The following is a 16,221-nucleotide window of genomic DNA, read 5'->3' as shown; positions in this document are numbered from 1 at the left end:
CTATCTCTTTTAAGATCGTCCGAAGATTATTTAACAGTTTACCCTTTTAAAAACAGGGAAAGGGATAGCTGCTATAAAAAATTGGAGAACGGGTAGCGAGAGTATAATAAACAAGGAGAAACGAAAATGAATAGATCGGTAGAAGAGAGAACGGTGAAAGATGCGAGCGAGGAGGATAAGGGAGAGAGAGAGGTTCTTTAGGAAGAAGGGAAATGGAATAAGAGACTACGTTGAAACGTAGAATTTATCGTGACCGTGTTGTTAAGGTGAATCGTTATCGCATGGCTTTATAAGGGCTTGGATTATTAGAATATCGACTGCATGATACGTCAGAAGTCTCGTCACGTGTCGAAGTTTGTCTGGAATGGAAGGAGGATCGAGGGCTCGTTAACTCCGTATTATCCCCTGACTTATTTCAACGACCCCGTAAGAATATTTGGAAATACAGTTTGGAAACCGTAATTCCACGGCTTTCCACGAAACTTTTGCTCCGTGATCCAACTCGCAGGTCTTTTTCGATTTGTTTCGACTCGCTAGAGAATGACGTTAGAAGAAAACGGTGTCTTTAAAGTGGATCGCGACGAACCAAATAGTCGACGAATTAATCGACGAATGCCTTAACTGGAACGACGGAATCTAACGTCACCCGCGCGTCTACCATCTGTCGCTGTCTCTCTTTGTCTAGCTCTTAACCACTGTTACTCAGGCATTTGCCGTCAATTTCGATCCATCGTTCCATCATCTCGAGGCTAAAGTGTCGATCGAATTACATTATGGCTCGTAGGCCGCGTTCGTTGCCCTCGCCTTCCGCGCTCCTCCTAAGAAAAGCCTATTGCATATGAATATAAGTATATTATCATAATATGACGCCTAGGGTGGCGCCTCTTCTGGTTCGCTGCTAGGGGCTCGAAATCCTGCGCTCCGGGCTTAGGCGAAAGGGAAGCCACTTTTACAAGATGCGTATGGATGGAAATCCTGATAGGTATCTTCTGGAATGTACGGCACGCTGTCTCGAGGAGATTGAGCAAAATAAGCGTCGATGTATATATATTGTCTGAGCACATACTTAACGTAAAGTATGCCCGGGTTCGTAAGAAGAGATGCATGCCTCTGTGCCGCTATGCTACGCGTGTACACGTTGAATATACGGAATGGGAACGGGCGTGGGAGAGAGACGCGTGGAAGGAGACGTATACGAGAGACGTATAAAGTGGCTCGAGCCATGATAAATGAATCAAAGGATAATCTAATAATTTAGATGGAGAGATTACACGGCAGCAAAAGTTGCATTCAACGTTACACGTATCACGGTGCTATTACTTGCTCTTTTACGGAGATCGTTCCGTCCTCGGTTTCACAGGAAGAAGAGTGGAAGAGAAAGGTTGGATTGGCTGGATCGCGATACAGGTCAGCGGCGCGGCAAGGATTAATTTAATTTTCACGTCGATAGGATGGCAGATACAACGCGAGCTGGTGCAATAGCCATGGGGATTGATTATCTTTCTCCACGGTTAGCGGTTGTTCGACAGCCGACAAGTCGTCGAACAATGCGATCCGCGTCTCGATCGAATGTCTATTTATCCCGATGGCTTCCGACTGGATTTGTCCGTCAATTAACGGCCGCGCCTTAATTAACGCCAGCTCCACGAGCCCTTCCTCTCCCTCAGCTTGTTCAGATAAAATGTCAAAGGATGCTATCCGAGGACCCAGGTGGACACTCCGGGGAAAGAGAGAGCTCCTGGGATCTCTTTACGCCGAACAACGCAGAGTAGATTTCACGTAATCCACCTGCCAGCAGAAGAAAGGAGTTATCTTGCTAGAACGATCTAACGTTTCAACAAACATGTCGCGGCAATTGTAAAGGGCAAGTAGAGCCCTAGACTCACGGACAACATGCAGATAAAAGAAAAAGGGATCGCTGCCCGGTGTCCTCCGCTAATGGAATAAATAATGCGGAACGAAGAATAGTTGCCTTAACTGCTCCATTGTGTTCGCCCGACTTCGCAGGAATCGAGTTAATCGTTTTATTATGTCCTCTGCCGTCTTTAAGGCCGCTCCGAAAGAAGATGGAGAGACTGCCGGAGAAAAAAAATTCTCCTGGCCGGAGATTGGAACCGAACGGACTTTAATTACAGTTAAAACGACAATGGTAGCAGACGACGATGCTCGTCGGGACATCGGCTTGGAGAGCATTCGTCGATAACTCGACCGACTCGGCTCGATTCATCGGTGGCGCATTCCACCTGCTAAAACAACTTGTTCTTCAGCCTAAGCCCGCAGTGATTTAACAGCTGTTCGCAACAAACGGGAATAAAGCTTCACGGGGACACATTTTGCTAACGCTCTAACAAGTACACCGGGATTGTCTTACGTGGTGTGGATGGAAAACGCGCCGGTAGCTGTAAAAACTGTTGCGGTCGGCTGCCTGGTGAACGCGTTTCGAAGCCGGCAGCAGGTTAAATCAATGACCATTAGTTCGATAGCAGAGTTTTTACTAGGGTCTCTCGGTTGGCCCTCCCACGGGCCAGTCGTTGCTTCGGCTACCGGCTCGGGGGAGAACAATGGGCCACAAATCACCGCTGGAACCAGCTAAATCTCGTTTCGCGAACTCTCGGACGGCCACGTAAGTCCTAACGATACGCGGAATAAAAGAAACGGTTTCTTCGTCTCGTCTCCGTCCGGTCTCGCACCTTTTTTCTCCGCTACCGTGGTCGACCCAGGAGAATCAATTCGAACGAATAAATTCAATGGTTCTTTTGTGCCCGCTCCGATCGATTCCTTTTTTCTCGCGTTCGGCCCGGTTCGAGCGCGGCGCACTGCGGATCGAAAGGAGGACACCGTGATAAAACGAAGCAGTTTCCGTTTTATTATCGCGCTATGGCGCGACCGAGCTTCTCGCATCCGGTTTCAAGTTCGCCCGCAGCGGTCCGGCGGATCGCATTTTCCAGCGCGTCTCGGTTTTCTCGGGCTACTTGCTTTTCGACTTAACGGAGCACACGGTTCTCGGGCCAGAAGGTTCTCTTCGATCGGGGATAGACGTCGGACTCGTTGTCGAGTTTTACTGCCCGTGGCCGGTAAAATCCTTCGTACGAGATCATCCCTGTTCAGACAGAAAGATGGAGAACAACGAGCTTGGAAAGGATGCAGGGAAAATGGAGGGTGTTGTTGAAAACTGTTTACGGGAAAAATGTGTTGACCGTTTGGTAAAAAAAAATGTCAACGAAGCCAGTGATGAGACTGCAGGCGGAAGAGAAATACAACGCAGTAGGGAATGGCGGGACGAGATAAAAAGAGAATGGGGTATCCTGGACGATTATCGTTATCATCGATGGGCAACGGTGCTACCAACCACAGTGGCTCGAGTACCTACTTACAGGCGCGAGAGCACGATACTCGGATATTACAGATATTTCTTCGATACGGGGGTGCGCGACGTGTGGCAGACGGAGGAAAAACGAAGAAAAAGAAGAGAAGGGAAACGATAGAGCGAGCGAAGAATAAGGACGGAAGAGCGGAAAGGGCGGAGAAAGTCGAGTTAAGAAAGAAGAGACGTGGCTGCATAAGCCCGGGGGCTGCTGGCGTGCCGATACGATCTGATAGTCTATTTATCATTCGCCGCGCTTACCTTCCTCTCCACCCTTCGTTTAGTTTTCACGGAGTCTTTACCTGACGGTCTTTACCTGCTAGCTGCGTAACCACCGCGTACCTCTCGGCAATTGCGTCGACGCGACGTGACGCGTGAAGAGAAAAGACCCAGGAAGAAGATGGCGTTTGCTCGATGCGAAATTATGCGAGTCGACGATGTATCGTGTACACGAGGGCAACAAATACCATAACACTATTGCTGCGATATCAAGGATTGGATATTCCGTTGTTCATCGAACGACAGGATACCCTGGTCCCTCGTATACGCGAAATGTTAGCGTGTTCGACTTGGAGGGATACCAATGCCGAGTTATTTCTATCGTGACTTACGTCGGTTCTTACTGGTTCGTGCGATGAATACGCCACTGATACGAGACAGAAGGACGGGGAGGCAAAGAGAAGGATATAGTGGGATAGTTTGACGACTGGACCCGATTGTATCGTATAGGCGAGCACGGTTAGTCCAATGGCAGATCGATATCGCGACTCTTAACGGATTTACGACCCGTCTTATCTCACAAAGGTACCGACGACCACGCACCGCGAGACCACTCGGATGCTATCGCTTAACGATTTTGTTCTGGACTTTACCTGGGTTCAATGCCAACGATTGTCCAACGGCTATGAGGAACCCGCGCACGACCAATCGTTCGAGACGATATCGTTTAGATATTCGATCGACAGCGTCTGGATCCGACCTCTTTTCTTCCTTCACGACTCGCAAAGGTAGCGTGATCGTGTCCAGACTCACGTTGCAAGTGTATAACAGCGCAGACAATATCGATACTCCGTTATCCCGGAAGAATTAGAACGTACAGAGAACGTCGGTTCAACCAAATAGCTTGCGAATTGCTGGTTTTTCTAGGAAGCAGTATCGAAACCTTCGAGTTGGAATACCAACGAATCCAGCGGCGCGTCGCTCACCGAGATCCTTTTCGCAGAACTTGAGAAAACTCGACGCGTCGATTGAATTTCAATTGCTCAAACAGTCTGTCAAGTAACGCTCGAGTTTCCGCGGCAAATTGAGTTTGTTACATGGATACACGGGGTCGGAGAAATTTTTCGAAACTGCTGCGAGGAAGTAGGAACGGAACGGTCGAGACGCCCCGCGGAAGTCGAACCTAACCCGATAGATGAAAGTCGTCTCGTTAGCCGGTAATAGCCGACATCGGGAACGTGCGAACGAGCTCCGAGGCGGAGTCGCGAGATCTCAAGGATCAGCCTCGCGTTCGTGCACGATATCGTTTGAACCGACTTCCGTGGCGCGCTCCACTCACGACCGAGAGGGTTCTTCGATGCGGATCTCGCGGCTCGAAACCGCGCATTACAAAGCATTACGCGGCGCGTACTAACGCGCGGTGCCTCGCGTAATCACCGGATCGTTTACGCGAATGCGCCGGCAGGCCCGATTAATACGCTCACCGCGAGCGGGCTCAAGCTACTAGCGAGAAGCTGGTTTCCCGATAGACGAGGCTAGAAACGTTGTTGCGCCGAATGGGCCTCGCCGATTTACATATCGCACATGTCGGGTACTTGTCTCGAAGCATTTGCCTCCATGGGCTCGAATTATCACGAAAACCGGGGATGCTTGGCTGCTAGTCGGCCGTGAAACGCATCAGCGGGGAGACGCCACGATAACACGCACGCGTGCACGCACGCTGCCATGTTCGTACACGCATACCTATATCGAACGGTTATCGTGGAATTTGTTCTCTGTTCTCTACCTTTCCGATTCCTCGTAAACGGAGAGCGAACTCTCTCGAAATTTTGCGGATACCTTCGACCAACTTCGGAAGAAGTCGGTAGGTAGAATTGGCGTTTCAGTTGCAGACGTATTTTTTCTACGAGTTGGACGTCGTCTCTAAGTAACAACGTTCGATCGGACGCGACGATCGGCTGTATCGAGTTAGCGCACGTACAGATGAAACTTGGTAATGAAACGAATCGGTTCTAGTATAATTTCCTCGTAAAGAACACGCGATATCGGGTTCGGAATAGTAATGAAGCTTGCACGGTAGCCGCGCGTTAGCGTGACGCGGAGATTGCGCGTGGCTCGCGACTCGGCCGAAGGGAAATAGACTTTTCACCGTGAACGTTCGTCTACGGGGCCATTAGCAGGCGAGCCGATCGTACGTTATAAACGTAACTCTCGACTCCGATGCTCGTCGCCTCCTTTCGAAACAACCGGTTAACTGCATACGTTTCTGAAGTCTGAAGGGAATTGGAGAATCGGAGAGCGGCCGATTTTATTCCCACTAAATACACGGATTTGCGTGTCGCACCAGGGCCGTTTTAATGGCAGTCGGCGTTTTATCGGCCATGAAAATCGACTCGCTCGTTGCTAAGAACATTATTTATGCTCCTCGATTTTCGATGTTCTTCGAGAAAAGTTGCAAAAACGCGCGTCGCGTATTCATCGGTTGAGAATGTTTTCTGACGCGATGCTTCATACGGAGATCGTTAATCGATGGTGAAACGGTAAACGACTCTGACCAAAAAGCGTTTGTTTTACCGAAACACGGGATCGTTATTCTTCGATTCTTTCCGAAACATCGATCAGTGTTTATTGATTCCTCGGTTATCGAAATCGCCGTAAAGCCGCGCACGGCGCTGCACTCACCTGCTGTGTTAGTGGCTGCCTGTTGCCTTAACGACGTTACGCGGACAGGTAGTGAACGAGAGTATCCGTTAAACTATCGAGTTTATCGTGCAGAAGATCGTAAAATCTGGCAGGAGAATCCTCGCGGGCTCCCGATTCTACTGCGCTCTCCGACAGGATGAATTATAGCCAAGGCCGAAATTTGCCGAGGCTCCCTTTTTATCATTATTCTTCCTGGCCGGAAATAAAACGATAGCCGGTGTGCTCGACTTTTATCGATGCTAGCTTTCGCCTGGTTTTCTCGGCTGGAAAGCCTCTTCCGCTCGATGATTTGTTATTTCGAGCGGGCGTCTCGAAAACGAGACGAAATTTTTCGTCCAGAAACGCGTGAATTTCCGTGAGAAAGTCCGCCGTCTGACACGTAGTAGGACACACCTGTGGTATCCGTGGACAACGAAAACGTACGATTGGTCGAGATTTACCGCTGGTCGTGGGTTTGTAAACCCTGCGAAGACCCGTGTAGCCCGAGAGATTATCCGAAAGAGTGGTGGTCCGTTGCACAATCTATTCTCGACCAGAGTTCGTTGTCACACAGTCGCGTACACCTTTCGCGGCCCTCTTTCTTCGCTCGCATATGGCTACTCTTTCTTGTCGTACTATTAACTCCCACACGGATCTCGGTTGAAAGGGTGAAAGAGAGAAGAGCGAGCCCTTGTCGCGCTACATCTTGAATAGGTAAAGTCACTCACGCAGGAAGGAGCGTGCATTTACAGGAAGATAATTAGCACAAGTGCCATTGAGCACGAAAAGCAGAAGCTGGGGAACGACAAAGAATGAATTCGTGGGCTGTCGGAGAACGGTGTGTACAACCTGCTGAAACATCGCGATCAAAGCGCGACGATGTTGTTGTTTGAGTTGCTGTCGCGGAAAGCGGGGCTTCGCGTGAGTTGTCAGCCCCGTCGCCAGTTATTTATTTACCCGTTTCGAGGTTTCGTTAAAGGGTCCATCGGTCGGGGAATTCGCACGCTGCTTGAGGAGGGTCGAAGGCGCGAAACGTTTCTGATATCAGGAAACTGGCGTTTAACTCTCGTAGAATAGTCGACGATATGGTGGCTCGAAGACGGTTGGGCGTCGATCCGTGGAAGGGTCGATAATTTCGTCGGTTTCTAGGCATCTCGAGCGTAATTTAACGTAGGGCCTAGAGCGGCAGCTGTGCCCCGACGGTGGCGGACACGGGACCGCAGAGTCACGATAAACTCTCATAATTCACTTACGCGATATCCTGCCAGCGTATAAAGCCGTCGGTAAAGCTCGAGCATGCCGGGTAAATTCCGTATTGAATGCGAATACCCTTTTCGTAACATTCGTATACGCGTGTATACGATTATTCATACCTGACCATTGTACGTGCTCAACGCAGGATCTATCGTGCGTCGTAATATTCATCGGGACGGACAACAGATGGAAATTTTGATACACCGCGCGTAGCCAGCCGGCGGAGTAATGGGTTCCATGTGCGTGTAATTCCTTTCAGCGAAAGAAAAAGACCGTGGAAAAAACGTCGTCAAGCTTCTAGCTTACTAATAGCGTATTAAGAGACGCGATGCTCGTTCTGCCTTGAAGAGGAGTTAATCAAATTCAATTTGTCTTTTTATCACGTTGATTTTTTTGTTGAAAACTTCAGTTTGTTTATTCGCGATATATAGTCTTGGAAAATGGTAGTTATTTATTGCGTATAAAATCTTAGAGGATTAGAGGTAAGTGACACGGTCAATCGAGATTCCGGATGAAGCCAATCAAGGTATCGCGAACGATAACCATGCGGAACGTAATGATCTGGCGGTGGCACGATCCGTATTGTTGTCGGTCTCCTAATTGCGAACTGTTTCAGCGTGCAATAGGCGCGACGTGCAATCTGGCAGCGACGATGGTCGGTGACGGTGGTGATGGTGTGGCGGTCGCACAATAGATTCGGTTTGATGCATTGCCGGAGCGCAGGAGACCGTTAATTTCGTGCCCTCCTGGCCCACAAGCGCGGTATCGCGCGCCGATTGCTGTTCTCCGTCAAACGTCGTTCGCGTTAATAACTCATCGAAGTAAATAATAGTGTTTGCCAAGATAGGCCAGAGAATCCCACTAACCCCTAGTTTGTCACCGCCGAGATTCCAAAGCATCGATCGGTTGCTCTCGTTAATACGCGTCCCGTTTATGTCGTTAATACGACCAGTCGCGTCCATCTATTGTTACGTACCTGTAAACGGACCATATCGATCGCGTGCATGAATCACGGGCAATGATCGACCAGACCCGAATTACCTGCTAAAGCGTCTCGAAAAGAACGTAACGTCGATGAAATAGACAGCGTATATTTGAGATAGATTCAGCCCCCTGGTAGTTTGTGCAAAACTGAATGCTCGTCTACGGAGTTGGTTAAACTTGCGACGACTCGAAGGAGGGACGAGCGTGACAAAGCAAGGGTTAGAATTGCATTTTGGAACGTGATTCCCAGCTCGGTGATGCGAAACTTGGATGACGCGAGACTGTACAGTGCCGTGAAATATTTGCTTTCGAGGAAAACGATCGTACCACGTAATAGAGGGTCTCTTTACACGGCTAAGACCGGTTTAATAATAGGTTTAATTACAAGCGTGATTCACGTGCCAGCTTGTCTAATATTTATGTTAATGTACTCCGTTGCTTCGCCGGTGGGTCCGTCTCGTCTGAGAAACGTTCCGATCGCTGTCATCGAGCGTAATCACGCCCACGGCTCGCTTATGCGGCCAACACGGTTCCCAGAAACGTTGGACGATGCTCATGTTCGTTCTCTCGCGTTTGTTCCAGAAACAATGCCAACGTCGACGCCCCGGCTCCGGTGCCAGCTCAAAGGAAAGAGCCTCACGAAAACATCGCCCGGATAGCAAAGCGCTATCTCGACGATAACATGCAGCAGGCGTGGATCAATCCTCGTCTAATATCGATGGTGAGTGAATATAAATGCAATAATTATACGCCACGTTAGACGATGATACCGGTATCTAACGTTCTCACGTTCCTGTCCTAGTAAATCCATTATCCCTCGTAGACACGCGTTCAGCTGTAATTTCAACCGGACAACAAATTAGTTTGTCCACAGGAAACCTGAAACGTCGACAAGTTTTTGCGACAATTTTGCTCCGCGGAAACTGCCGAACGAGTATAGTAATTAAACTGCGAAGCTCTAGCTGTACTCCCAAGGGAAACTCGATTTTTTTTTTCAAGTCCTATCCTTCGTTTTCGTCTTGCTCTTTTTCCCTTTTCCGTCTCTTTGGCAACTTTCACAAATTTCGTTGAAATTTCCTGGATCCAAGAGAGACCTCCTCTGTCGCGCATCTATACAGACGTTTCGTTTATTAATCCAGACAGTCGGCTCGCGCCGCAAATTCTCTATCTCTACAACGCAATTTACGTGCCTCAAAGCGTTTAAACGGTCGCACGGATAGGTAGTTAGAAATAACGAGTAGTAGGCGTTTGCAATATCGCGGGAATAAAACTTGTCCAGAGTCGGTAGAGTCGGTCGAGCGAGCAACGATGCTTCTCATTTAAAGTCCACCGACTGGTCCGCTCGACTCGGCATTCGAACTGGCCCCCAAGATTAAGATATTCATACACTTGCTCAAGATTCGCTGTCAAAGACGTATAATCGCGTGCACCTTGTAACGCGTTCTTCTCTCGTTATTTTCTACCCACGTTCTTTCGTATCGAGCAACTCGTTTCACGACTCGATATCTCCAGGGAAGCATCGAAAGTGGAAAATTCGATAGAAAATTTACGTTTCGAGGCAACTATCGGCCATTTACGGACGCGTTAGAATTTTCATCGGACCGGTTCGCAAACGGTTATTGAAATTCCGCTTCGCCCGTTCCACTTTGTACGCGATATATTCGGATGACGGGACGCACTGCGTTGTAGAGTCGTGTTGCTATATCGGCGTTCACGGGAGATTGGCATTCACGCGGTAGACTCGGCTGCAGACAAGTAGAACGAGTGGACGAGTCATTAAGCGAGCCAATAACAAACTCGTGATCCACATAACCCTTCGTTATGTCCGCGGCCGTTATTAGCCCATGCTAGCCAGCAATCATCGCTGTGCCAGGTACGACGAGTCGTTTCGTAACGCCGGGGTCCAGCGCGAAGTCGTAATTTTCTTTTCTTTCCTGCTCTTGCTCCGGACCTTCTTCTCCGCCCTTTTCTCTTGTTCTCCACCTTCTTTTCCTTGTTCGACCGTGGACTCCTCCTTGCCACGACCTTACGTAACATCTTCGACGTGTTTCCCTGTGCTCGGTCGAGTCGATAATTCGACCTGCCAGCTCGCACACCTGCGTGCACCGTGCCAGTGGCGTAATCAGTCGTTTCGTCTATTCCAGGATACTCTACTCGCGTTCGCGAACTTCGTTCGGAGTTAGCCGGGTCTTACATTCGTTTTGTTTCGTCCGTCGACGATCCTGACAGCTGATAAAGCTCGCAAAACCTCTGTGTAATTATTCGTTGATCTGCCTGTCGGTCTGTGTGCTTCGCACGGCTGATGATACAATTAAAGAGACAGAGAAAAATCGCACATAAATTCGACAACGAAATAGCCCGGCATACAACATCTACCCCGGGTTACGAACAAAGTTACGAGTGACGGGAAATGACACGTCTCAACGGACGACGTGCCAGGCGGTGATGAGCGGCGACAGGCGACGAGCTACGCACGAAATAATGTACATTACCGTTTGCCATCGTATCTGATCGCCAGACGCGTATTTGTCAAATCGGTTAAAACGCAGCAATCCACGTACGCAGCAGAACGAGGCCGCCTCGCGGTTACGCTACTGTCGTCACACTTGTGTACGCGCGCGTGTTCACCAGTCCCGACAGGATTTACGATCGTTCCACGTTACTTATTGCTGCCAGCTTTATTAGCATAATCGGCCGCTCGGAGGATAGATTACCCCGTGAAACCGGATCATCGTTCGATCGGCAATTCGATCTTCCGCAGCAACGGCTGTAGCTTTCCGCGCTGCTCAACAGCACGAGTTTTGAAACGTACATACCGGTAGTCTACTTCCGTTAGCATCCAACGACGCCATTTGTTCGGTAGCTTCCACGATGAAACCAGATCTTAAATTAAAGCTTCGACTGGCGGCACCGATTGATGGCGCGACACGAGTGTATGCAGTACTTCGTTAGTATGCAGTTTATTAAGAAATATTCAAATCAAATGCAAAACTATCGTAGAACACCTGTCGACAACCAGGTGCCTGTAGGTTTAAACATCGATCACCGTGATCCATCGAAGAATGGGTAAAAACGCATTTTTCAGGAAAGTTTTTTAATCTATATAGCGCTTATGGTTTCGATTTTTATGAGCTTTCGAACTTAATTTACGCCATCCTCTAATCCGTTACTTGGTCAAGTGCTCGGTGCCAACTCAGCGTCTACTTCGTGGTCACCCGTAGTGGTCACCGGTGGTCACTTGCTCTAAAATTGTTCTTGTCAACTACGCTACTACTTTACCGCGAACAGTGTCCAATCCGTGGTCGTCCAGTGATCGCTAGCGGACGCTTTCTACAAAATCGCTCTTGATGATTGCTTGATTACCGTGTGTTTCTGCTGGTTCCGGTTCCAAATAATTTTCGAGTGCAGCCTCTTTACTTATCGGTATGAAAATGTGACACGATATGTGCGAATTATACGCGATAGATATCGTGTATATAATTTGCCACTTCGTGGCGAGATAGATAGCGTATATAATTTACCGCGTTGCAACCGGTTCTGAATTCCCGGTGACTTTCTTCTGTGATCGATAGGCGTCGTTTCCGAAAAAACGTTGCTACAAGGAGACAAATTCGATTATACAGAGTTTACCCGATAGATTAATATTCATACGAGATTGCGTCTTTCAATTTGCGCCGCGATTAGAATTATTGCGCACGCGACGAGAACGAGGGCGTTAACGTACAGATAAATCACAAATCATCCGTTGTCGTCGAGCGAAGTTTCAACGCGATATATTTCGGGCGATTGATAGCGCGGCGAGGAAAGTTAATTAAGGAACGGACGAAACAAGATTCGTTCGTAGTCCCGTCAGCCATTTAATAATCTCGAAAATTCGCACGATTAGGAGAAGGCACAGGGAGAAAACGTGTACGTTGCTCCCTCCGTGTCTACGTTCGTCCACGTGTATCTATGAGGGCACACGTATACACAACGGAGCCGTCTATTCTGACGCGATTCCCCGAGTGCCCTGCACTCAGTTCCTCTAATAACAATAATAATAAGAAGGGATGGAGGCCCGTTTTAATCAGAGGGTCTGCCTGCCTGACGTGATTAACTCGAAGAGCTCTGGGAAGACGAGCAGAAACCGATGGAGAAGCGAAGAGGGATGAAAAAGGGGGAAAGATGCGGGGTGGCTGCTGTCATTTTCGGTGTTTATCATATCAGTGAGCCGAGAGGGGCTTGATTTCGTCGCTTTCGCGCAGGAAGATGGGGTTAAATCTTGGATTTCACGGCCGATTTGTACCCCCTTTCCAACATCCTCTTTTCTCCGTCTCTTTTTTTCCCGGCATTGCCATCGACCGCTCACCACCGTCCGTGCCGATCTACCCTTCGCCATTACTCAACCGTTCGAGCGTAGAAAATGCTCGGAGTGCCCCTCTTTTATTTTCGCCGTGGCCGTTTTCCAGTCGACAGGAGATAGTACAAGTATTACGTAATGTTAATGTACAGCCGTTGACTTTATCGGGACGGTCATAAATCGAGCTCGTGCGACGACAACGAGTAATAAGAGAAAAAGCAGATAATTAAGTCTTGTCCGACCGGTGAATTATTTGCTCGGGAATCGTTCTACGCGTATCCTGATTTTCTCACGATAGTTTTCGAAGACGATAGGAGACGGAGTTGCGACACGCGGTTCCTACGCAAGATACACGCGAGAACGTTATAAGCCCAGTCGCGTCTATTGTTCGCGATTTTACCGTGGACAATTTAAAAACGAAGACCCACAGATGAATAATGCTATTATGTGTGCTATTGAAAACGAGCAGAGAGAACCTCTTGAACGCGGTAGAGGAGGATTTTACTTGGAAGACATCGCTCTTCTTCCCGGAATTAAAGTCATGTCTATGGGGTTCCGACATTGAGAACGTCTCCGCTATTTCTCTTCCCGGTCCCGTCGCTGCCTTACGTCTCGCGCTTTACTTTGGACGTCTAATTAACAAGGTTTTCCTGAGGGTTTTCAAGACGTCTTGCTACCGACAAGTAACCGACGAAGCAGTAAATACCGTTGCGTGGCAATCGATTTGCATCGCGGTATCTCCTTCTCGCTCTCACTTGTCTTTTATCGGGCATCCCTTTCGAGTCTCCCACTATACTCGGTGAATTTTACGACAGAACACCTTTTCGATATTTCTCCGGGCGGTGATTCCATGCAGCCAGATCGGAGAACCCCGAGCTTCGATGGTGCGGAAGAAACTGGTTTCTTCCGAGTCGAAAGAATCCGCCGAGTCACCCCGTGCAGAAATTACAGCGGGGTGCGATGACTTCTCGAGTAGTATCGCGCCTCGGTGTTCTCGCTATTTTCGTAGGAAGTCGCTGCGTAACCTTCGAGGCCGATGAATATTTCTCGCATTTGTTTCTTGCAAGTTTCGTAGCTTCCTTGTATCTTTGCCAGGCTCGATGATACATTCTCTTTAGAAAGTTGTTTTGCTTCGATAAGAAACCAGTTTTCACCAAGCTGTAACGTCCTTAGAAAAACGATTACGAAGGGATTAAGGTACGTTGGCGTAGAAAATGGTACTCGGAAGTGGCGCGTATCGATCCTCGCAGCGCAAAGTTGAAGATTACGAACGCAAAGCGTCGTAGACTCGTTGGGGACAGATAAGGGAAGAAGGATAGGAGGCTGGTTTAATATTCTGCTTTGTTCGCTTCATTAGCGCGGCACAAAAGTGGCTTAAAATAATTGAGTCTACGCCGAGTATAATAGCTATTCTGATATCCCATTGTCGGTTAGCTCGGACTCTTGATTCGTGGCGTTATCAATGCCTGCTTATTTCCTTCATTGTAATTGCGCGCACCCTTTGTTTTTGTTTAATTTTTCAACCCCTCCGATATCTTCCGACCACCTCCACGTTCCTCGTATACGTCCTCCGCGCTCGTCCGCATCGTCTCCCGTTATTCACTCGCATTCCACTCCATTCGGCACCCCTCTGCCCGACCAAAAATTCTCATTTATTATCAAGCGGTTGCATGTTTGTACCGGGCGCTTTTTCTCGCAAGCGTTTCTGCGAAGGATCGCCTGGCGACGGCGGATCGGTCATTCGTCATGGAAAATTCCTTAATCGTTCGACTCGTTACACGCGACAGCCCCGTCAGCATTAAGAAAACTCCTTTGAATAGAGAAAAGAGAAAACAGCGATGTATTCTTCGCGAGTAAGCGGAAACTTTCGTCGTAATCGTTAACGACACGATGCAGGAGCTAAAGTCTGGAAAGGCTGAAGAAGGGTGCTGTTGTATTCTTTGGACGAGGTATCAAAAAATTATCGATACGAAGGACGAAAAGAAAATAAGAAAGTTCGGCAGAACGAAAGAATTCCTTTTAATTAACATCCTAGACATTAGCTACGAATTAGTGACGAATACGCGACCGGTTACCGACAATACTTCGCCGCGACGTTGCTTGTTCCTCGAAGAAAAACTGTGGCTGGCCGGAAAAACGCCGAGTTCGAATCCTAAATTAAATAAAGCATTCATAAATTCTCGACAAGGGGCAGCTGGCCTGGAGGCAGCGACGGCGTATGCAGGTTTTACGTTTTTCTTGCCCGAGAAGAAAGTACAGCCGGCTGCGTTTTAATTCCGTTGTTCAATCCCCTCGTCCCTTCTTCCGTTTTTCCTGGCCCCTCTTCTTCACCCGCCGAACGCGATCCCTTTTTTCTTCCGATATTTCTTTTTTTTCCTCTGCGCCTAATATTCTTATCCAGTAGCGCTCTCGGTACCGCGGTTCGCATTTCTCGCGCTCCTTCCGGTAATATCCGGCTACTTTCCCTCCATAAACCTCTAAGTTTATGGTAAATTGGCCGGGGGATTCTCATACCTTTTTCCAACGATGTTTCTCTTTTTTTCTTTTCCCTCTTTCCACGGTGTCTTCCTTCTTCGAAGCCGTGTTTCCTGTTCCTCAGCGTGCATTGTTTCTCAGCCGCGTTTTCCGTGCGATATCCGCGGCCAAAGACGTGCAGCACACGGTTCTGCTTCTTTTCCCTCGGCGTTTCCAAGCGCCCCTTTCAAACAGCGGCGACAATGCCTCGCTTTGACGACGACACGCCAGCGTGCTGTATCGTCGCGTGTCTCGTTAGATATTCTCGCTGAAAAACTCGCCAGAAGGCTGGAATTCTCTCGGTTTTCATCAGGCTGCCAGGGAAAATTCAAGACGCTCGAGTGAAAAATTATCTTGGCCCGTCTGAAAAATGATTGACCGGTCTCCGGATCCATTTAGTTGGATCGCCGCCCCGTAAATCCGTGCTCGAGCGTTCGAGACCCATGTCAGCGCGTTGTTTTGATGGGTGTACCGCTGGAGCAGCGAGTTTTCGAGTAATTAATAACGAGAAGTCGTGTACACGGTTTTCGGGTAGCAACTTAAGCCCCGGCGTGTTTCACGACGTCGAAGAACGCGAGGGTGCAAATGAAACTTCCGAAGTCTCGTCGAGTGTCTCGAATGCCGCGCGGATTCTCCTTAATATACAAGCATCGTTTCGCGCTGAATCCGACCTTTCTACTCTATTTCAGCGAAAGAATTTCCTCGTCGTTTGCCAAGAATATAACGACGCAACCGGGCAAATGAACAGCGGTGGGATGCCTTTCGATTTTCCGATCGTGAAACAAATTGTATCCTAACGCTATCGTTTATCTATGTGAAACGCCTTCCAGAGACATAAATCGTTTCCAAATGGTATTAGACGACT

The 16,221-nt window shown here is 48.6% G+C and overlaps 1 protein-coding gene across 4 annotated transcripts in view; it reads left to right on the top strand.

The window, feature by feature from the left end:
* The window catches only part of LOC100651674, a 256,328-nt gene that overhangs the window by 55,275 nt on the left and 184,832 nt on the right, over positions 1-16,221 (top strand). For all 4 annotated transcript variants that reach the window (XR_002307646.2, XM_020862719.2, XM_020862720.2 and 1 more), the window contains exon 3: positions 9,086-9,224. Coding sequence is in view for 3 of the 4 variants with exons in the window: in XM_020862719.2 (XP_020718378.2) it covers positions 9,086-9,224 (139 nt within the window). In the remaining variant the exon portion in view is untranslated. The remainder of the gene's footprint in view (positions 1-9,085; positions 9,225-16,221) is intronic.

The sequence above is a fragment of the Bombus terrestris genome, chromosome 4, assembly GCF_910591885.1.
Source record: "Bombus terrestris chromosome 4, iyBomTerr1.2, whole genome shotgun sequence".
Classification (NCBI taxonomy): domain Eukaryota; kingdom Metazoa; phylum Arthropoda; class Insecta; order Hymenoptera; family Apidae; genus Bombus; species Bombus terrestris.
Note: the sequence above shows the minus strand (reverse complement) of the source record. Positions and strands in the feature narration are given on the sequence as shown.